This window comes from Antedon bifida, chromosome 2, assembly GCF_963402885.1.
Source record: "Antedon bifida chromosome 2, ecAntBifi1.1, whole genome shotgun sequence".
Taxonomy (NCBI): Eukaryota; Metazoa; Echinodermata; class Crinoidea; order Comatulida; family Antedonidae; genus Antedon; species Antedon bifida.
Window position 1 is genome coordinate 27,916,584 of NC_136227.1, and position 23,288 is coordinate 27,939,871.

At 30.0% G+C, this 23,288-nt stretch overlaps 1 protein-coding gene across 3 annotated transcripts in view; it reads left to right on the forward strand.

Annotated features, from left to right (window-relative positions):
- The window catches only part of LOC144858901 (uncharacterized), a 75,729-nt gene that overhangs the window by 2,443 nt on the left and 49,998 nt on the right, over positions 1–23,288 (forward strand). Inside the window, exons 4-7 of one of the 3 annotated variants that reach the window (XM_078715041.1) lie at positions 341–417; positions 3,811–4,426; positions 6,218–6,268; positions 16,328–16,416. In XM_078715041.1, coding sequence (XP_078571167.1) covers positions 3,862–4,426; positions 6,218–6,268; positions 16,328–16,416 — 705 coding nt within the window. In that variant the 5' untranslated portion in view covers positions 341–417; positions 3,811–3,861. Of the gene's footprint in view, positions 1–340; positions 418–3,799; positions 4,427–6,217; positions 6,269–16,327; positions 16,417–23,288 lie in introns of those variants that run through there. The other 2 variants (XM_078715042.1, XM_078715043.1) reach the window with 2 other exon arrangements.

Consider the following 23,288-nt stretch of genomic DNA (forward strand, 5'->3'; position numbering starts at 1 on the left):
AAATTTGTTTTTACTATGTTGTAACTTTGTTTAAATTTCTTGTATTAATTGTTTCTAATCTGTACATTGAAAATGGTACACCACACTAATGAGTTAGTCATCCATTAATGAACGTCTTTTAATTAATTACTGACAGTAACCTTTCAATTAAGGCAACCCTCTATTTTACTCATGACTCACGCAAGATAACCCAGATCCGTCCTCTCCAACGCTTTTTCTTAATTGTTTTTTTTTAGTCTGGTTTCTTTATGTAGTCATGTTGTTTATTGCTATGCTGAATTAAACTGTACTATAGTACTCAATCAAATTCAACAAATATCTTAACTGAATTTTCCATCAGGTAGAATTATAAAGAGCAGTATTAGAAGGATAATGTTATGAAAAACAATGTTGACCTTTATTACAGAAAAAAAGAAGGTAAGCTAGTATAGAACTAAAGAGTTTTTATATGACATGGGTGTATATCCCTATTAAGTTTCTTAAATGCTATATGTCGAAATAAAAAAAGGTTCTTAAAAAGTCTGGATACTTTCCTTTGTGCTGCTAGGATAGTTCCCATATACACCTACCATATTTGAGTGTGTTGTGTAGATAAAAGACAAATGAATCTTCTATCAGGGTTATGAGCTTCTAAAGCTTCTATCCTTAAGCCAGGGAGATATCTTTTAATTACATCTCCCTGCTTAAACACTACTGTCCTACACAGTATGTCTAGCGCTGTGAACACTACTGTACAACCGGCATATACAGTGCTTCTAACACAGTTTTAATGGAATACTGTCTAAGCTAGAAATTCAGACTTGTACCATATCATCCCAAGATTCATCTCCCCAATTCTTCCAGTAGAGATAGGATTTTGAGGCCTAAAAATACTTATGTATTTTGCATATTTATATTGTAGGGGCCCTCATGAAGCAAGCTATTACTTCTAGTGCGGGCCCCAGTTATAGTCAAATAACTGAATAAATGTGTATGAATGAATGATGATAATGAATAATTTAAATTTAAATGTCCAATGAATGTCCACACATTGTACAATTTTGTTTGAAATCTCAATAATCTTATTAATTAACTGTATTTTGTTTACAATGTTTACTTAATTACAATCGGCAACTTTCAATTTTAATACCTATTCTCAATTTCACCTTGTCATACCTGTCCCATAGGTTTACTAACATCCCGGAAATTTCTTTTTTCTTATCCGAAAGGAATGTAAATTCTTAAAATCTGTTGATTGGATTTGGTAATTAAACAAAATTTCTTTCCATAGCTGCAACTTTTTGAGTATTTTCAATGTTTTGCTACTAAAGGAATTTGATTTGATTTTTCTTTAATTATTTTGTTATAACTAAAACAAAATCTAGATTAAATTAACGGAAATTACAAAATTCCTTCATTTTGGCAAACAAAAAAATACCAAAAGTTTTACAATTATGACATAGATAGAAATTTAAATGGTTTACTAACATCCCGGAAATTTCTTTTTTCTTATCCGAAAGGAATGTAAATTCTTAAAATCTGTTGATTGGATTTGGTAATTAAACAAAATTTCTTTCCATAGCTTTGTGGACTAGTATACTTAATATTGTATCAAGTTATTCCACAACATTTATTAAATTTAACTTTTTGAGTATTTTCAATGTTTTGCTACTAAAGGAATTTGATTTGATTTTTCTTATTATTTTGTTATAACTAAAACAAAATCTAGATTAAATTAACGGAAATTACAAAATTCCTTCATTTTGGCAAACAAAAAAATACCAAAAGTTTTACAATTATGACATAGATAGAAATTTAAATGCAGAGTTCAACTTTAATAAGCATAAGTTTATCTAATTTAGATGTTTTAGTACAGTAGTATTGGAATGGTACTAGAAAAATGAAAAGTATTTATTTAAAAGAAATTAGTTTTAATAAATTTAATTTAGATTAAAGAATTTAAATGCACAAAGTTTTAATAAAAGTTTTCAAACTTTTTTTATTTAAATTTTAATTTGAAGGATTTCTTGTATCTGTATCCACCAATTTAGAGCCATTATCTTGTAATGGAGCTACCTAAAGTGTAGGCCTACATGTTATTTAAACTATAGGTGATATTGTACTGGACAGAATGCAAATTGTTCCCTGTCTGCTATTAAAATCAGTTTCATCAAGGGACAAGTTTTGTTACACTTGGGTTTAATATCTGATTTTAAACTAATACACTTCTATCAGTTTTGAATTATTTTCATAAACAATTTATTATCTTGATGTAATTGGTCTCAAATAGATATTCTTTTCCCTAGTGTAGTTGAACATGAATACTTGAGTATGCGAATAAGTTTGATTTGTGTCAAATGTCTCTTGGACATTAAAAAGCATGTCTGTAGCATACAGATGGATTTCCCTTTTGATATTTATCTTAAGTTGTACGTACAAAAAAATATAAAATCTACTCGCTCTTTACTATAGAAATGAAATTAAAGTACTGTTGTGTATTGGTACTACATTGAAAAATGAAAAGTATATTCAATTAAAAGAAATTAATTTTAATAAATTTAATTTGCTAGCGTAAAGAACTTAAATGCACAAAGTTTTGTTTCGTTTCATATATTCAACCTGCATCAAATACTTAGCATACAATATAAAGTACTTTGAATGAAAGATGCTTAGCAAGAACAGCGTTTAAGCAAAATATAAAAAAAAAAAAACTGCTGTGTAAATTAAAATGAGCCAGCTACCCATTGCATTAAATAATCATTTACTACAGTATATAACCATGTTTACATACATTGCCAGACTACTGTAGCAAAATTTCAGAGTTTACACATACACAGTGCGTCCACACTAGCGTTTTCTATGGTGTCAGCTCTAGAGTTTACATACATATTGCGTCCACACTGGAATTTTCCCTCTCAATGTGTGTCAACTCATGAGTTTTGCTATGCAGTGTGAAATGGTTATTTTTCTTTTATGAAATGTTATATCAACTTTAATATAGTACTTGTTATTTTATAATTTATAATTTATTTGTAACAAAATGTTAGCCTATAGTTTGGTTTGTGTAAGTAATTTGTCTTATTTGTTTTTGTAATGTCCTGTCATTGTCATTTTTATTGTCATTGTTCTTTTTATGTATAACGGTAGCCATAAAAATGAGCCTTGTTGTTTTGGTTTTTTCCCTCATTTTTGCATTATTTAAACTATTTCCTTATCAAATAATCTTGTGCAAATTGGAAAATGAAATTATAACTAAATGAGGGCAGTGTTCATTTAGATGGGTTTTTTTAAACAATGCTACAGTACATGATTCATTATAAACATATCAATCATTGTGAGAAAGGAAATTTGATTTGAAATAAATGTATGGCATTGAGAAAAATATGATTAATTTCTATTTATTTCAGTGCCAATATATTTTTTATCTTTATCCTTTAATTTAATATTACAGCAAGTACAGTACGTGTTGATTGCAGGAATTATGGATTTGTTATTTTTAATAGATGAATTTCGTAATTTTTTATAATAAATAAGTTTGAATTTATTATTGAATCTGTATTAATATTCACCAAAAACTATGCATTTATATTGTATGTTTGTTGCAAATTGCTTGGTATCTGAAAAATCAATGCTTTAATATTGTGTAATTTTGTGTTAAAGTGATGTATTTTGTAATATTGTATTGTAGTTGTTATTGAATGTTAACAATTGTTATTGTAATAAATGCTGGTCAAATTAAATGAAACAAGTGCAGAATTAGACCTCACTTCTGGTTATTCATTGGTAACCAAAAATGATATTTACAATTTTTTATTTTTTTTTTAATTGCAGATTTAACTGAAAAATGTCAATTTTGAAATAAGAACTAATGTGAATGGAAATATGTTTGGTCGCAAACGAAAAGAAAAGAAAAAGTCAGCCCCGGCACCACCTCCCCGATCAACCGCTACAAAGCTAACAGAGGGAGAGAAAGCAAAAGATGAAAAAGCCCAAAAGCTAAGTACACGACAAAGCAGTGTAACATCTACCACAAGCAATGATTCAGTTGGAAAATCCAAGAAACGATCTGCACCCCCTCCTCCAAGTAATCCAACAATAGTCCATAATATAACCCCAGAAGAGGTGTCAAAGAAAGTTGAAAATGTAAACATACGACGGAAATCTACCGAGGACTTGGACAAAAAATCAGCTGGTGTAAATTTATCAAGTTTTAAAAAACCAGACCCAATTGAAAATACTGTTACAGAACAGATTAAAAATGAAAATGAAGAAAGAACTACTAATGATGAAACAACTAATATAAATGGATATTTAAATCATAATGGAAATGGTGGAACAGATAGCAAGGAACGCTTTTTACAAATTCCAGTTGAATCATGGGAGGAGGAAGAAGTTCTCCAGTGGTTAAGTTCTCGCAAAATGCAATACTATTATGACCTTTTCTCAGGTATGTTGTTTTCAATTAATTGGTTTCAAAATGTTTGTTATAATAGTAGAACACTTAATAAGAGACCATATGCAGGACAAAATTTCCCCTGAATAGGGCTTAATTTGGCCATAGTGTTAAAACATAATATGTATGATGCTATAGGAATATAATGGATACAAAATATTAAAGATGTATTGTCCCTTGAAACACAACAAAATGAAGGTTAAAATATTCTAAATTGAAATTGGCCATATCAAAGTAATATTAAAGTTATTCACTTTAAGTCGAAAATTCGAGCCAAAAGTAACAAGTTTACGTAATTAACAGGTAAATTAGTTTGATTACATTTCGTCTGGAAAATCGTCGCGAGCGAAAGTAAACAAAGATTTCAAACCACCAGTACGCATTATGCATGTGCTAATTAGGATTGTTTACAACTCGTCACGGTTGAGAAGGTATTTTCACACAGATCGTGAGGAAGTTTTATGATTATGCATACAGAGTAGCCAAACAAGCGCGTTTCATTATGGGATATGTTTTGATCAAAAATCAGTCAAAATTATTTTTTTAACAAAAAACGTCTGTATTTCAGTTAAATGATTTTTTTTTTCGACAAATTTTTGGTGATAGTTAATAACTATTAAGATACTTCATTTATTTTTTATTTTTTTGGAATTAGTCAAAGGGACAATACATCTTTAAATGTGAATATTCAAGAATTTTTTTTTAGAAAAAAAAAACATTGTAGAAATCTGTAAAAAAAGAATGTATCAACTTGAAAGCAGTGAATGTGCTTCAATAGGAACCATTTTTATTATAAACTTAAATCCATATAATACTCAGAGTACAATATGTTACAACATTATGCACAAATACCCAATTCTCCCACAAAGAGCAATATGTTGTAATTTATTAATGAACGTGATCCTAATGAAACCCAGACTATCAAACATTCAATTCAATCCCAAAGCATCAAATGTTGAAACAATGCCAACATCACTTATAATTTTATACTTGTCAACGGCTCTGTCCCAAAAGTTCCACCCCTCACACATGCTAATCAAATTCGTACTTGTCATCGGTTCACTATGCATTTCTGAAGCAAAAGTACCTCCCCTCTGCGGCTCTCAAATTTAATTACCACATTGCTAATCTCATCACGAAGCTTACAATCTACAGAAATTACTTCTGTTTCCTGTTAATTCTACTAAAAACTGATCAACCAACTCTCAACAGTTTTAGCTAAGAGTGCGGTTGAAGTGCATCAATTCTTGTTATTTTTTTCTTACTTTAGTATTTATATATAACCTGTCTGGAAATTAAACAAAAATTTATAACCACTTGTTTGTGACTTAACTTGGTTAAGTCTTTCAGTACAAAACAACACGTACTCTGTACTCTAATTGTCGTTGTCGATACAACACAGCATTGTGAGATCTGTCAGTGTGTATTAGACTCGCTGATTAAACCGTATTATTTAATCGCATCATCATTTGCTACGAATACTCATTGTCATTCGAGACTTTGCTTGATGACGACTGATCGTAATTGCGCCACTCAATTTAATTTTCTTGTTGAACAATACTTGACTTGATGACACAACGCAACAGTACGCTATTGTTTTGAAGACGTGGAGCAACTCCAAAGTTTTATAGGATTACTATTTCTTATTTCTGCTCTTTTATCGCAAAATGTTGAAACGAGTTTGGCGACCGAACCAGTCAAATCGGCGGTGCCGTGTGGTTGAGAAATTGGGATACAGTGATGGGATTAACCCATCTGTTATATCATATCTTCGTGTTCCTACAGGTTGTGGTATTGATGGAGACTACCTGATGCAGATTACAGAAAATGATCTTGGTAAGTGTACTCTAATTGTTTTATTCTTAGCCAAAAAATGATTTTTATTTTACTACAAAAATAGGTTTGCCTTGCTATTATTTACCATCAAATGATTTTACTACTGTATGCTTAACTTTAGTTTGGGATAAACCTGAACTCTGATTCTTCCATACAACCATGTTTTCCAAATGTTCCTTAATCTATAGAGATATTATAGTGAACTACAATATCTCTATGCTTCATCCTTACACCATCCATCTCTAGCGTGTCAATGTACTTGTATGTACTGGTCTACCCCTGTTGCTTTCCCATGTTCTGGTTGTCAGAATAGAACATCAAAGATTATTTCCTGCTTGTTGCACTTGCAGTGTCCATTCTTAATCTTATTCTACAGTACATGTAATATGTAAAAAAGTTTTAATGCGTTATACCATCCTCCTTGTATTATAACACAATAAAGTTTATCTCTTAATCTTATCTCGGTTTATAATTATATGTTTATATAATCCTAATATTTTAATGACTTCCTCTATTCTATTGTTTACTTACTAATTAATTATGTTAATTGTTAAACGTAATGGATTGGTTCACCATGAAGAACTTATTTATTTACAGTTCCATTGATTTTCAATTTTACATTCTAAATCCTAGTAATATATCTTAATAAATTAATATATTTCTATTGACATCATTTTAAATTTACTGTGTTTCGTTTCATTTTTCTAACATTTTTTAATATAATAATAACCTTTTATAATTTTTAATTAATCATTGCATTGAATCTCATAAACTTACAAAAGCTCACGAGAAATGCAGTAAAACATCCTTATTAAATGTTGTTGCTTATTTGTACATACCAACAAGATAACAATCAACATTACAGTATATTCAATTTTTATGTCTAATTTTTAACAGTTTCATTAATAAATGAAAAGATACTGCACAAATTTAGACTACTGTAAGTATAGATCTATAATAATATTAATAACTTTTAATATTAGTCATAATCATTTGATTGACTTTCTTTATTCATGTATGTTTTATTTCCAATGAATGTCATTATACCTAGAAAAACGTGCCTAGTCATAAAACATCTCTGAATCATTTGTACTTTTGGCTAACAACATTACTAACATAGAAAATCAAGGAGAGAATTCTCATGAGGTTTGTTAAGGTATTATTAAGTTGCACAAATAAACGATACAATACAATAATATTTATTTTCATTTAAACAACGAGGTACAAATGAAATTTGGTTGGTTGGTTTACATTTTGATTTCCATACAATGAATAAAAAAAAAGCGTTTAACCAATGAATCTAAAAAGATCTTATGAACTTGCTATTAATAACTTAATGTTATTCTCAGAAATCTCCAATCCAGTGGCTCCACTTATTTTATGATGAGATTTCTTTAGATTTTCAATTTGTTGTCTACTAATTTTCTTAGTATTTAGTTTTGAGTCTTGATTTGTTAATTTAATTTGATTATTTTCTTCAGTTCTTGATTAAGTCTTGTAGACAAAGTTTTACAATCAATCTCTAAAAATAGATATAAAGAAATTGGAGTTCATGGTAAACCAGATATTTTATTACTATTATCTTAGTAGTGTATTTGCTTCATACTTTTAACTACGGTATTAACAAGATCCACTTCCATTATGACACACTAAAAACTTGAACCTAACCCTCTCAATATCGTATCCACATGCTAAAAAATGCATTAAGCAAAGAATTAAACCGGGGACACACCCTCTCAAAGACACAGCTTTACACTGCCTACACCCTAGGCTAAGTAATTTCTCATAAACAGCTGGTGGGTATACGTTGCCTTGCCCTTTTACAAAATGATTATTGTGCATGTGTCCCAAAGGTGGATTAAACATTCACAGTCTATTATTTCCTATAATACAATCATTCATTATCTCAATAATCAAAATTTGCCAGAGTTTGCTTTCCTTCTTCACCTGTATTCTCTGTTGAGAGTTTGTGTGAGAATAAAGCTCTGTTTACACTATCAAACTGGTTTGACAAAAAAGTGTGATGTGCCTAAATATGGTAGTGACATGCCCAAATATGGTAGTAATAAGCCCAATAATGGTAGTGATATGACATCATCATGTCCATATATGGGCACATCACATTTTTTGTTACATAAAGTTTGATAGTGTAGAAAAGCCTAGCTGACCGTAATAATACAGGATATACTCAATGCTTTGATTAACTTTACAATTAATGACCATTTTCAGGAAGTCGAAACCTGTGTTATTTAATCATTACAGTTTAGTTTTTCACACTATTGCTAGTTTAAAAGAAGCCTCTAGGCAGTCTGTAAATTAATTAGTAAAAAAGAATCATTAATTATTGTCAATTTATTTAATCATTTTAATTCTCATGTTCACCTAGAGGGTGTGGAATATTAAACAAGCATGAAAACATTATCAAAATATTACTCAAGTTCAAATGTTCATAGATCAAGTTTAAATAGAAAAAACTCTAGAAATTTTCTTTCGATACTAGCCTACAGTAACAGAAAAAATGTTTATTGATTCTTATTATGCTTTTGTTTGCATCATACAATTACAAGTACAGATAACTTTTTTCAAATAAACTGGAAATTGCATTGCTTACTTATGACAGAAAACAAACATTTAGTATAAAAATGTAGTATAACAATATAAAAATATAATATGACAACAATGATTATAATAAAATTTTATACAATATAAATCATCTTCGTAAACCTGGTGAACAGTGTTGATTAATTGATTTCTCTATTTAAGGCAAACCCATTATATTATCTTACCTCTCACGATTGCTACAACTGAAACCTAGTAGTTACACAAACACCTAGTACAAAACAACTTAATAAAATAATTATAGTTTAATCACTCAATCCATCAGATTGTCACTTGGGTTTGTCTCACTTCCCATACTTTATTCAATCATGTTATTGTTCTGATTACATTTTTTATACTATAGTGTATTATATTATTGTCCCTTGAAAAATTACAACCAAATTCCCAATAATGATTTCATTTTTTTTCCATTTGTCCATTGTGTCATTTTTTTTTCTTTTGTTTTAGATCATAAAATGCCAGACCATTTCCATGTGTGCTATAATTTTTCTTTTATTAACTGGGGTTAATTAATTGTGCTATATTTAATTATTTACATGTTTTTATACATAATACAGTTAGGCTGGACAGCTGTATAGCTACTGAACAAAATAGATATTACAGTTTTAAATTAAACTAGAATTTAATTCGTCACTTTGACGAATTATAGGTGATCATTTTTATCATTTTACTGAAATTAATTTTTTTTAAACATGCACGTACGTTAACATACGATCGGAAAATGTTGATGTATGCCATCCTATTATATGCTTATAGTGCTGAGTTGTGCCTATACGCCATATACAATATGTACAGTATATACTGTATATCTATATACAGTGTAGCATAGGTGAAATTACGGGACACACATGTTCTAATTTTTTGGCATGATGACGTTATCAAACTAAACTTTAAGATGACAATTTCGAAAGATAAATTAATTGAGCAAAAAAATATAAGATTTGGAAAAAAATTTGGCACGTAGAAGCGCTGTGCGCGCTCTTTGAATTGTGTATAACTTTGACGAAAAATATGAAAAAACTACTTTTTCACTTCAACTGGCCATATGTTAACGTCACAACATCCGATAGGCTTAATTTTTATATGAATTAATATCTACATTTCATCAGCTTTCATAATAAATTATAATCATCAAGGTAACCTTCAATTCTGAAGAGCTGTAAGATATTCAAATTTACTGCGAAGGTGAAATTACACGGCCTACGTTATTCAAGTTTTTACGCGTGATGACGTCATTAAAATGAAGATAGTGTCAACTCATGATAAAGATAATTAATTAAGCAAGCACATACTGAAAGTTGTGCGAAATTCGAGCACACATAACCAAGATGCGCTCTGTTGAATGTGATAATCTACACAAAAAGATAACAAATCCTAATTTTTAAATTCAAGTGGCCATTTGATGACGTCAAAACATTTTGTACGTAAAATGTGTACATGAATTCATATCTACAACTCAATGGCTTCCAGAATAAGTTAAAAAAATCGGGGGTCATCTTGCATTCTGAAGAATTATTTTCATTTTAAAAAAAAACCTATTTTTCACCATTTTCAGAACTTTTGTAAAATTAATGTGCGCATTTTGTCATTTTTAACGTGCTCGTATAGCGTTATTTTAAGTCGGAACTGACTCAAATTTGGTGAATGTACTAAGGATGGTGAGTAGAATGAGATTTGTAAAAAAAATTCATATTTTTTACGCTTTTTAAGTATCGCGCGCGCAAAATTTTTTTTTGCGCAGTAATTTTTGGAAACACGCAAATGGCCTAATTCATGCTCTAAATTGATCAAAACCTAATTTTGCGCGTTTTAAATTTTTAGCGCGCGATTTCAAATGCATGACCTTGAAACGCGCAACTTTTTATTTGCTAATATTTTTACCCTTGATCTGAAGTTTACGTGTAGTGAATTTCATTAATATGTGATAATGAATTTTGGAGATATGATTGATAATGTGATTTCGCAAAATGGCGTATAAATGTCGTCACGGATGAGTGATCACGCTGGAAAGCTTATTAGGATTAAGTTATATTATTTGAAAGATATTCTGAAATTTTTGTAATCATTGACATTAAACTTTTTGAGATAATTGTTACACAAAATAGTGTACAGAAACAATAAAAAGAAAAAAAAAAATAATAAAGATTTTATACAATAACAATAGGTGATCATTTTATTCTAAATGATCACCTAATTAAAAGAAATAGAAATTAATAAATTAAACAATTTATTGATTTGGTTATCCTTTAGTTCCTTTGTTTAAATTATGAAGCTTAAACGTTATTACTGCTAGTTCAGTCAAAAGTCCATCTTTATGTTTCTTTTCTTCATTATCATGTTTTTAAGCACCAACTTACTGAGAAGAGAAAGAGAAAGTTTAATGATATGTCCAAGATTATGTTCAACTATCTCACAAATGAAGAATATTTCAAGAGGGTAGCCAACGTAGATTATAAACTTTTGATGTTTCAACTTTCATTTTTGGTATTTAACAGAATAATTATTGAAACATATATTCTCAATATCTTTGTTTAATAATAAATATCTCTGTTGAAATCTAGCCACTCATACCCACAGCATTGTCATTTTTTCAGTAATTTTCCTTAAGAAATAACAAAATAATAATATTTATATGGTCACCAATGAATATTAACCAGGAGTGAGAATATGCAAGCCCAAACAGATTTTGCACTCACTCCCTAGTACAGTAAACAAACAGTAAATTAGAATAAAAGATATTAATATTAGATACAAAGTTTTACCAAAGTTTAAATATATTATACAAATAAATCATCGTAAAACAGTTGGTGTTTGTTTCCAAATGAATAGAAATAAGGGAAAGGTAAGGAAATGTTTTCTACTTGGAGTATAATACTTTCCAGACCAAACATACGTATAACATTGGTAAATGTGATTGTCACATACAAATAAAAATGATACAAAGTCATCATTATATTTTCTTTTAATATCCTATAGAACAATTTGTTTATTTATTTTTAAAATTCTGTGATACATTTACTAATAACAGGACACAATGTGCTGTGGCTGGAAATTTAAACTTGCCTTCTACTTCCAACATAAAACTAAATAGTACAGTAATAAAAAGCATTAAGTCTTATAGAAACAGTTGGTACAATTTGGTCTAGTCATCAATTCATTTTCTTTCAACATCCTTTACAACATTTTTTTTTTTATTTCTTATATCCAGGGGTCTAAATATATCTAGTAATGTTGAATGTCAAATAAAAAAGTACTTTTGCTTTGTAAATATGACCTTAAACAATTTTCCCAATTACTCATTGTTTTCACAATGACAATATTGTTATTGTACAAAAAGCAAGCCAGCAAATTAAACTAAACACAAAATAAACGAAAGAATGATCAACAAATTTTGGGGACAAATTTTAGTCCAATAACAGAAAGATCCTTCGGCAATAAAAGAAAGATGGTTATTGACAGAAATAAGTGGCGGGAAGTGCGAAAAAAACGTGAAAGTGCCGACAGGTACCTTGTGACAAGTACGTACAATGTAGTCGTTCAAGGTGAACTCTCACGAAGCACTAATTTTGTTACTTTACCGATTTTTTTTTATTTTGTGGGTGGAATAGATCATTTATATTTTAATTCTTTAATCCATCTGACTTGATAAGAAGTGACAATAATTATGCAAGTCATTTTGAAGTGTTTACAAAAAGTAATTTAGGGTATGCGTTGTTTGATTTAAAAATTAATTAAGTAATTGTTAAATTTGTATAGTCACATCAGATGTTTTCACAAATATGCAAATTAGAAAATTAACATAAAATGTTTATAGCGAGGTAAACTGATACCAAACTAAATAGTCTATTTTTAACACCAAACTTTTGAAATACTTCTGAATGACTTTGCAGTAAATTTGAGAAAAATTATTTCATATATATTTAGATAGAATATCCATCAACAAGTTAACTGGATAACATTTGCTTCTTCTATCTCTAATTCCTTAAGTTGTCTTAAAATACTACACCATATTTTCTATTGGTCAAGGGATTTCTGCACTATCAATGGTCATTTAAAGGGATTTCTGCTTCACTTACTTTTCAATCAGATACTTTTTTGTGACAGGACCGGTCCTTTGCTCTGTTGGTCAAGATAATTGATGTTTTTTTCATTTTTTCAACAATTGTCTAGCCAAAAGGTGAAACTTAGTTTAAAATTTAAGTTAAAATTTTATTCCCTATTTTAGGAGTTTAGGGTTTAGGGGACGATTCAGGTTAATAAATATTCGTAAAATCACTACTTTCCAAATATTAAAACTGGTGGCACTCTCAATGAAATATTTACAGCATAAAAAGACACATACTTTGAAAATATCAGAAGAAAATGGTTTTTTGTTTTTTTTTTGATGAGTGAAATATATTGTATATGTTTGAAAATACCTTTGCCAGGATTTCATGATACTGTTATATTTCCATGTGCGTCTTATTAACACTTCAACCAAGTGACATGCTGTTTCTAGCCACGTATCCCGTAATTAAACGATAACCATGGAATATTCCTCAAACATAGGAAACGCTTTAATTGTTCACATGTATCTAATAAGCCTAACTACTTCAAATGGTGACAACAGCTTAATCCGTGTCTTAACACTTCCACCGGAGTGAACAAACGAGCCACACCCGAGGAAGAATCCGCCGGTTTCTCAGCTATTTCGGTGTATAATTCCACTTGGCGTGGAATCAAGCCATTTGATTCAATTTAAATGGACATTTTAAATAAATCACATGCTTTTCCATGTAGAGAAGTCACATGGAATTAACATACAATATTTAAGTTTTTCCGATTGTATCCATAAAGTTTAATTCATTTGCCTATTATGTCCTGTATTGTTAATTTTTTAACTGATATTGCTGGGAATCAGTCTCGGAACTGATGTATTCATTTAATTAAATCATTATAATGTACTGTATTTTCATGAAAAAATTGAAGGAAAAAGTGGTGGCTAGTTGTACTGGGTTGGTTCTAGGCCGGGGATCTAGGCCGGGGATCTCACTCACAGTGAGTTGGAAAGGCAATGGAACCTGGAAAATTTTGTCAAAATTTAATACCAGAAATAAAAAAGATTAAAGCTGAAGCTACATTACTATTGTATTATTAGGCAAAATAAAAATGAACAAAATACGATTTGACATAATTTTTTGGAAAATTATGATTTAAAATTATTAAAAATCCACATCTTACTGCTACATACCAAATTGTTGAATGAATGAATGTATTACAAAACACATTATTCATTTAAAAGACAAACCTCCTGAGATTTCTTTTATAATTGTTATGTGAGTAATCAATTAATACTAATTTATAAGTTTCCACCAAGTTCTCTATTCAATCTTAATTATTATGTTAATTTATACATCCTACTATTATAATGAAAACATCATTAATATATTTGTACTTTATTTAATATGCCAATATTTCTAAATTATTATAAATTTAGATGTTTCATTGTAATATTTTAGTATTACTGTACAACATATATGAACTATTTCCTATTGTGATGTGGTTTAATTAAAACATCCTGGATTCATTATTAATTCACCAGCTATTTTTTTATTTTTTTTTTTTTTTTTAGATTTAATTTAATATTTTATATAGTGTTATTCAGGTAGTACACTGCAATTTGTTTGAGTAACATTTGCAGTGTAGTTTTAACAGTGACCATATTTAATAATTGCACTATAAATGCAAAATTATAGGACATTTTTTTTAAATTCTACAACAAGCAAAGTTTTGCTAGTTGATAAAACAAATCTAAGAAAACTCAGTAACCAAGTAAGCAGATTCATCGGTAAATTAAATGAATTATTCTACAAAAAGTTGAATTTACAGATTGGCAGATGAAGGCGCAAGTACTTACTACTGTTTAAATAGCAACCAGCAAACATTATCTTTATAGTTTTGAAATTTGTCAAGCAATTATTTTACTAAACATTACAGATTGTTAGTTAATTTAGAACACTGGAGGGGAAATATTGTAATATTTATTTTCCTAAGTGAAATACTAAGTATTTATAAGGAAAATATCTCAATGGTGATGATCTTTAAAGGAGGCAGGGACTTATACAAGAATCAACAGGTACAGAGTGTTTTGATTCAAACTATTATTAAAATAGATATTCAGATATTATACAAAAGTCAAATTAATGTTTCTGTATCTCCAACGGGTATAACATCAACTACTTTCGAGCATTCCTGTGTAACTATGTCAAAACGACGATATATCATTTGTATGTATCGCCCTGGTCCAACTAAAAAGAATGGTTTCTACAATAATTTTAATGATTTAATTCCTAAACACGATTATAATTCTTAACCTAGAGTACCCTTCCCATTCCCATTTATGACTTTTCTGTTAATTGCTTGTGACATCATCAATTTTGCACCCGCTGCTATTCCTATAAATTAACTCTCCAATATATCTGATTGATTGCTGTTCTAACGGCTCTTCCCTTTTTTATAATCTGTCATAACAAATTATTAATAGTAATTTATTCATTCACACAGTTCTTGAGAAAAAGCTGCCATAAATCAAGTATTATTCAACTCCTGACAATGTCTTTCAAGGAGTTTCTACAAATTGTATCAAAGTAATGATATACACACATTTTGGCTAATTATCAGTTGAAAAATGTAAAGAAAATTAGGAAGCCCAGCTGCATAAATGTGACCAACCCATGTGCAACTATACTGAAATATGAAGTTCTGCACAGTATAGGAAGATGATGATGATGATGAAAGAAAGTTGTTGGGAAATACTACAAGTGTTCAATTGTTTTATTATATTTAAAAAAAACATTTTTGGTGAATATTATATTAAATAAACTTATACTGTAGTAACACCACACAAAAGTTCAAACTAAACATTTTTGGTGAATATTATAATAAATAAACTTAAAGTAACACCACACAAAAGTTCAAACTAAACATTGTTGGTGAATATTATAATAAATAAACTTATATAGTAACACCACACAAAAGTTCAATATTATTTCAGTTGCCATACCAACAGTTTACTTGAGTTTGAATAAGTTGAGTTTGAATGTATACAAGTGATTGGGTCTTCAGGCATGTTCCACCAGTTAACAAACTTTTAGCCTGTTTTCTCATTTAATGTCAGCTTGTGCCAATACTGCTGCAAAGTATCTTAGCAACTTGATACTAGTTATTTTAGTCATCAGCATCATAATTAGCATCATTATCATCATCATCATCCAGTTCAAAGTAATACCATCTCTTCACCAGTAAACCAATGTTTTTCTTAAAGTATTTTTATTCCATACCCAATTTCTCTTCTCCAGAATGATTGTTATTTATGCCGAAAGAGATAGTGTTTAAATCTATGAAGATATTTTGATATTAAAATCTTAACAAATAATATAATGTTTACTTTGTTAATTTCAGTGGACCTGGAGGTAGATGAAGTTGGCACGAGGCAACAGTTTATGAGAGAACGAGATAGATTGATACGCTCAAGGCTCAAAACAACCGATGTAAGTATCAATTTTAAATCAATTATCTTGCTGGTAGTTTATACCATGTTATTCTTTGATTTTGTGACTTTTTAAGTTTAAGGGTGGTGTTCCAGTATTTTACAACAACATAATCAAGTCAATTGGTAGGTTACTGTAGAGTAGGCTACAAGACGCTGATCATTTCTACACCATTGAGAGCTCCCTCTGGAATTAGTACTGTATTTTTAATTCGCATCTTATTCACGCAGTATTTTAAAGGGATGGGCGAATCACAGTGGTCTCCCTTGGGGACACAGGTTACCACAATATCTTTAAAATGTGGATACGGTTTGTAATTTGAGCGGCGCCATATTCATACAGGACTGTGGTTTTCTTGATTAATCTGCGGCTGGTAGAATGTCTTCCTTTTCACACTAATTGACAAGATAAGTATAATTAGGTAATTGCTATGTACAGCTAAATTAACGCTACAAGCAATGAAAGTAGAAGCGAAGCGTCGGTAAATGCGTATGAGGTAAAATATGAGAGTCAGGGTTATCTGAAGGAAGTGTTGATTTATAGGTGGTGTTCTAAGATTGCTATCTTCTGAAGGGTTGTAATTAAACTTTAAACCATTTTGCTTTTGTTGATTTGTTCGGCAAACATCTAATTACTAATAATTTAAAAATAGATCTTGAGATTTGTTTGAAGTGAAAACAATGTCAAGATTGAACCATGGACTTTGATTTAGCAGGCAATGTTAACCACCTACAGAACCACTTAAAGAAAATAGTTTTACAAAAATAAAATAAGGATTTCCTCCATTTAAAAATGTTTCTATACACTTTTTGTTTGTTTGTGCCTGGTTGGATTACTTACTTAGATTTTATATAGCATTTTATGGGTATCAGTGGCTGAATCTCAATGGAGATACATACAAAATAAACTAAGCAAAAACCTAAATCAAACCGATAAATATATATTATATTAAGCCAATATCTCTTGGATAATATAATTGTTGACCAGTAAAATAATTTGTTTTTCCTCTTTACTTGGCCCCTACATTTATTTTGGACATCAACATTTGGAAACATCTCATTTCCCTGCAAATTGAGACCAAGGTTAAGCTGGGGTACATAAATGTTGTTTTAATCTCGTGTTCAGACTCCATTCGTTGAAAGTTCACAAACAGGAAGTAACATGGCATGCTAAAAACAGGTTTTGAATTTGATGGTATCGAAACAGGTTCGGTTTGTAAACTAATAGGGTGACCAGTCTAATAGGGTATCAATGACTGTAGTCTTTCTGATGAGTTCAGTGAGCAATATGAGACGGTCGATAATTATCTTCAAATTCTGTTTAATATCATAAGGAATGACAAAGAAATAACATCATGTAAAGGGTACAGTTTTAATAACGTGTCAGGGTAAGGGGTAAAAGGGGCTAACTAAAATTACCAAAAAAGGTTTCATTTTCCAGAAAAGCTTTGTTTTGTCAGATATAATTACCTTCTAAATCCAAAACAAAAACAACAGAATTAGAAAGAAGTTTAACAGACAACAATTGTTTCCTATTTGGCATTTGTAAAATGGAAACAATTAACCTCAGTTAATAACGTTATTTGTCGTATTAGTGAACAAAAATTTACCGACAGTTGTCACAAAATCTGTACTTTAATCCAATTTCAGTATTTAAAACAACTTTGATATTTTTCCACAACATGACTAATATCAATAATTAAGAGATAATTATTTAGTAAAGGTCTTATTGATGAATCTTACACAATAGGATGAACCAAATACAGAATCCCAATTTATTAACAATAGACATAAAACCAATTAGACTTTCATGTTCTTCCACAAATCATCACTCAATAATAGTTTGTGACTTCTCTCTCTCTCTCTCTCTCCCCCTTTCTCCTTTTGGATCAGATGGCAGTAACTTAGGCCATTTGTGCACAAGAGTACATCATCTACTTTTGTCTTGTCAGTACAGATGTGTGGTGACATCTGTCCAAAATGCCTATGGCTTCTAATCCCAACTGTCATTTCTTTATATTTTTTTCATATAGATGACTTTGTAATTTGAATAACTTTCAGATATGAAAACAAACTTTTGCTGTAATTCAATTCAACTTTATTTCAGACAAACTGTCCATATGAAACATATAAATACAATAAAAAATAATACAAAGCATTATGTGACAACCGTCATGGAGAGAGGACTAATAATTATTTGTTGACATATAGTGCCTCTTGAAATACATGTAGATTATGTTTTGGGATTTATTGGATGTAGACTGTAGACATTATTATATTATTGATTACTATAGTTTACAAAAACAACACATTATTATGGCTATACTGATACTAGTTAACACACGTAAAAGTATACATGAGATTATATATACAAAAGTTCTGTCCATTTTCTATGCAACTTTGAATCTTTTAGAATACGAGAAAAAACACATGTAATTAAAGTATTACAGCTTTTTTCAATTTTTGTTTTGAAACAAAAAATTGATTTCCGAATGTACTCATAGAAGGAGGGAACATGGTTATCAACAAACATAGCACTAGCACTACAGCTCCTTGAGCGTCTTAAAATCTTTCTAAGTGCGTTATTATAACAGACCTGTAATGACTTTATAGTTTTTACATTAAAATCGCACCATAAGGCCGCACAATACATACTAATACAGTATGACTTAAACAAAGTAATCTTAACATCTGTTGAGCATTTACTAAATTTTCTACAAAGAGAGTTACCTCTAATACATAATGATCGATATTGCCTTTTAATATCCACTTCGTCCCTAGTATCATTGCTGATAACACAACCAAGGTAGGTAGTGGATTGAACGTAATTTAGTTCTTTACCACATAGAACAGTAACATAATTACCATTCAGTTTTCTTTTCCTAGGGCAAAAACACATGCAAATTGATTTTTTTGAATTATATAATACATCAAAGTCATTAGCAAAATCCTCACATATGTTAACCATCTTTTGGAGGGCATCTAAAGAGGGCGCAAGTAACACCATGTCATCTGCATAACTTAAGTTGTTGAACTTTGTATTATTGAGCTCACAACCAAAATTACAATCACTAAGCATACTGTTTAAATTGTCAATGTAAACATTATATAACAGAGGAGACATAACACCACCCTGTCTAACGCCATTGGTAACTTTAAAACCTGAAGACATAGAGTTACCCCATCTAACAAAAAATCGTTGATTCTCATACCAAGATTTTAGAAGTCTAATAGCAATAATGTTTGTTTCTCTCATAATTAATTGCCTGTACAGTGACCAGTGATTGACTCGGTCGAACGCTTTACTCGCGTCGAGAAAACAAGTAAATACGGGGCTCCCATTCCTATTATAGTAATCCACTATCTGCTTAAAAACAAAGATACAAGTATCCGTTGAGTGTTGACTTTTAAAAGCAAACTGGTGATCCCCTGACTTAAGGGTATCTCCACAATAATTGATTAACAATGTTTCAAATATCTTAGATACAACAGAAGCAAGAGCTATAGGCCTATAATTATCCATACTCGTAATGTCACCAGATTTACTCTTAATTATAGGCACCAGTACAACTCGTACCATTTCATCAGTGACATGGCCGTGAATACACATAGCATTAAAACATAAACTAAGTAAAGTAATAACATGTTTTGAAGCATACTTCAAATGCTCTGCACTAAGCCCGTCAAACCCAGGGGATTTACCACTATTGAGCTTATTTATACTATCCAATATATTACTATCAGTACAAATTTTATCATCAAAAGCAGATACATTAATTTCATTAAGATGTCTTTCAACATAAATTCTATGAGTATCATTGTTAACACAATGAACATAATGAATTAAACTTAATTATTTATACCATTCAAAGAATTTCCAAAAAGGAACCTGTTAAAGCACTAATACAGAAAGAAAAAGAATTAATAAGAGGAGTATTGATGATAACCTAGAAAGTTATAAACCAATTAATTGATAACATAAAAAAAACAGACCATAAGAGGTTGAAGTACATAATCCTTGAAAGACGAAAGTACATATTCTAAATTTTACTAAAATTAAGATGGACTTGTTTGAAACATTCTTGATTTTTACCGGAAGGAATCTGTATCATCTCTTTTTCACTTGGATTTCTGAATTGAAGTCTTCAACATTGGATTAATGAGATGGATTAACTTATTCTTCATCCTTTGATTGGATAGATTATACTAATCCTACTGACTATTATGAAATCATATTTATAATAAGGGATAAAGAGCAACTGGATGTATTAACTGAGTGGACTTGAATGTTTCTATCCTGATGGCAAAAGTACCCATTACTCATTCCCTGGTTAACCTGACTTGATAAATGCCATGGCAAAATGAATAACTCCTTGATACATCCCCTAATACATCCCCAATGAATTCCCTCTGTTGTATAGATGGACACTTCCCATTGGGCTAGATGAGTACATCCTACTGACCTGGATACATTTCTTGGGGATGTACGAATACATTATTCAGTGACCTGGATGGAAACTGACCTGAGTACATTCTGTTTTCCCACTTGGGTTTTATACAAATTAGTCAGGTTTATTAAAGCATACATTTTGAATACTCATGGGTAACTTTATGAAAATGTTCACCTTGTCAGGTGATGGCCATATTTAATATATAAAAATTATCACTAATTTAAAAAATGTATATTTTATTATATTGACAAGCACAATTTGAACTTTAAAATTACAAGATATTTGTTCATTTCCAAAACATTATTATAAATTACCCTAGCCAAACATTACAAGAATGAGCAATTACTAGAATGGCACCATACTGTCTAGATGTTATCTTTAAATGTTCTCCACCCTCTGTTGTAAACCGCATTTATTTCTTAGGGGAAAATGATTTTCGTTAAAAACACCTAATGATTGAATTCCTTTCAAGGACATTCATTATCTTGTCTCCATAAATATTTATTACTGTCAGTGTGAGTTAAAATATCAGATTATAGTATGTTTGTTTTGTGTATTTCTATCCATTGTTTCTTTTTTCTTTAAGGTAGGTTTATAAAAATACATCATCAATTCTTTAATCAGTTTGATGTCATATGGCAAACATATTCCAAAACAAATTAGTATTGTAGTTAGACAATTATAAAACATGATTATGATGAATTTAAGAAAGAACATTTGCCAATCTGTACTTTTAATAACTAATTCAGAGTAAAAACAAATATTGGGCATGTTCCATTTAGTTCCAAATATGGCGTGGTTTAACCAGATTTACGGACCAGTATTTTGTGTTGAGAATGAGTGGAATCATGTGAAGTCTTGACCATACTACAGTAAGCAGACTATGCAAAACAATATGCAATGTAATTTAATATTAAATAAGCAAAACTTGCATTGAGGCAGCCTTAATTTGAGACAGGCTAGTATATCTAATGGTTCCAGGCAGACATGTTCCCTGGTTCCAGTCGGACCTACATAAGGCCTTATCTAACCAGCATTGTGTTCATCAAAAATGCAGTGTAATATACAATAATAGCAACAGTCTATAATAACTTTACAGTGCACCAGCAGGCATTATATTATTTTAAAAACAAGTTGTTTTGGTGACTGTATTTTCCCATACTATGTACTTTCACTTGTACTCATGTATCCCTTAATAATAACTTCACGCCACATGGACAAATTTGATTTGAAAGTTTAATAATATTCTTCACCTGTTCAATAACCATAGACATATTTAGGATTCAAAGCGATTTGGACACTAACATGTATCCATTGTATCGTACGAGATATCACGATAAAGATCTTTGTCCCCTGACATATATGTCAGAATTTGTTAAGGGGGTTTAAGTACACCCAATCAGGAAACGCAGGAAATTCTGGGGGTCATATTTTGTCATAAATTTACCCAGTCTGGCTAAGTTCTTTTTTTTTACTCTATGTATTTTACATTTTAAGAATGAAATATCAAGATAATAATTTGTACTGTGGATGGACAACATAAACATTGATAAAATCAATAAATATGTATTTTTTTCAACTAATCAAGTAATATAGGTTTTCTTTTTTTCTTGTGAAATACAAATGTAAGTCATATGTTGAATAGTGATTAAATAAACAATTTTGTTTTGATTAAATTGTCTTTGAGTACAGTAAACTATGATTGTAAAATAAATGTTTAGTATTACACATTAATTAAATAAAAGTTATCTTCATTAGATATTTTGTGTAAATTGTTTGTGCCCTTATTGCCATTTTAAATGTAATTTTCAATCAAATAGATTCTTGAAATACAACTTTAGTGAATTATTTTTATTTTTCAGACAGTGAATTTTTCTTTATTTAAAAAATTAAATTTCAACTTTCTCTTTCATTGGTAAGGTGTTTCAATTTGTCGGCCAAAAGTGAAAGTTTCTGAAACATTCAGCCAACACATTAATAATTGATAATAATTTGTTGTGGACATTATCACATAATGAAATGTACATTTCTAGAAGTAATGCCCACTTAGTCGTCAAATAGTTATTCACGTTCGGAAATTGGAAGTGACATTGTACTTAAAAGTTAAAAATGATTGTTGATAGACTTTTATTCACTGAAGACTATAGGTTTCAGATCCAGGTGTTTGTCCAATGTCGATAAAATTAAAAAATATTTTCTGTAATTTGTTTCAAACATAAAATATAAATAAACTACTGTAGTAATCCCTACAAAATCCCCCATCTCTCTACCCCCATCCCTATTTACTGGAACCCCTATTAAGGGAACACATTGTGTGAAACGAACAAGAGATAATATATGTTTTAGCATTATAGCCAACCCATATGTAGTGGAACACCTATTAGGGGACATTAGGGAGGTTTCGCAACGCTACGAATACGAT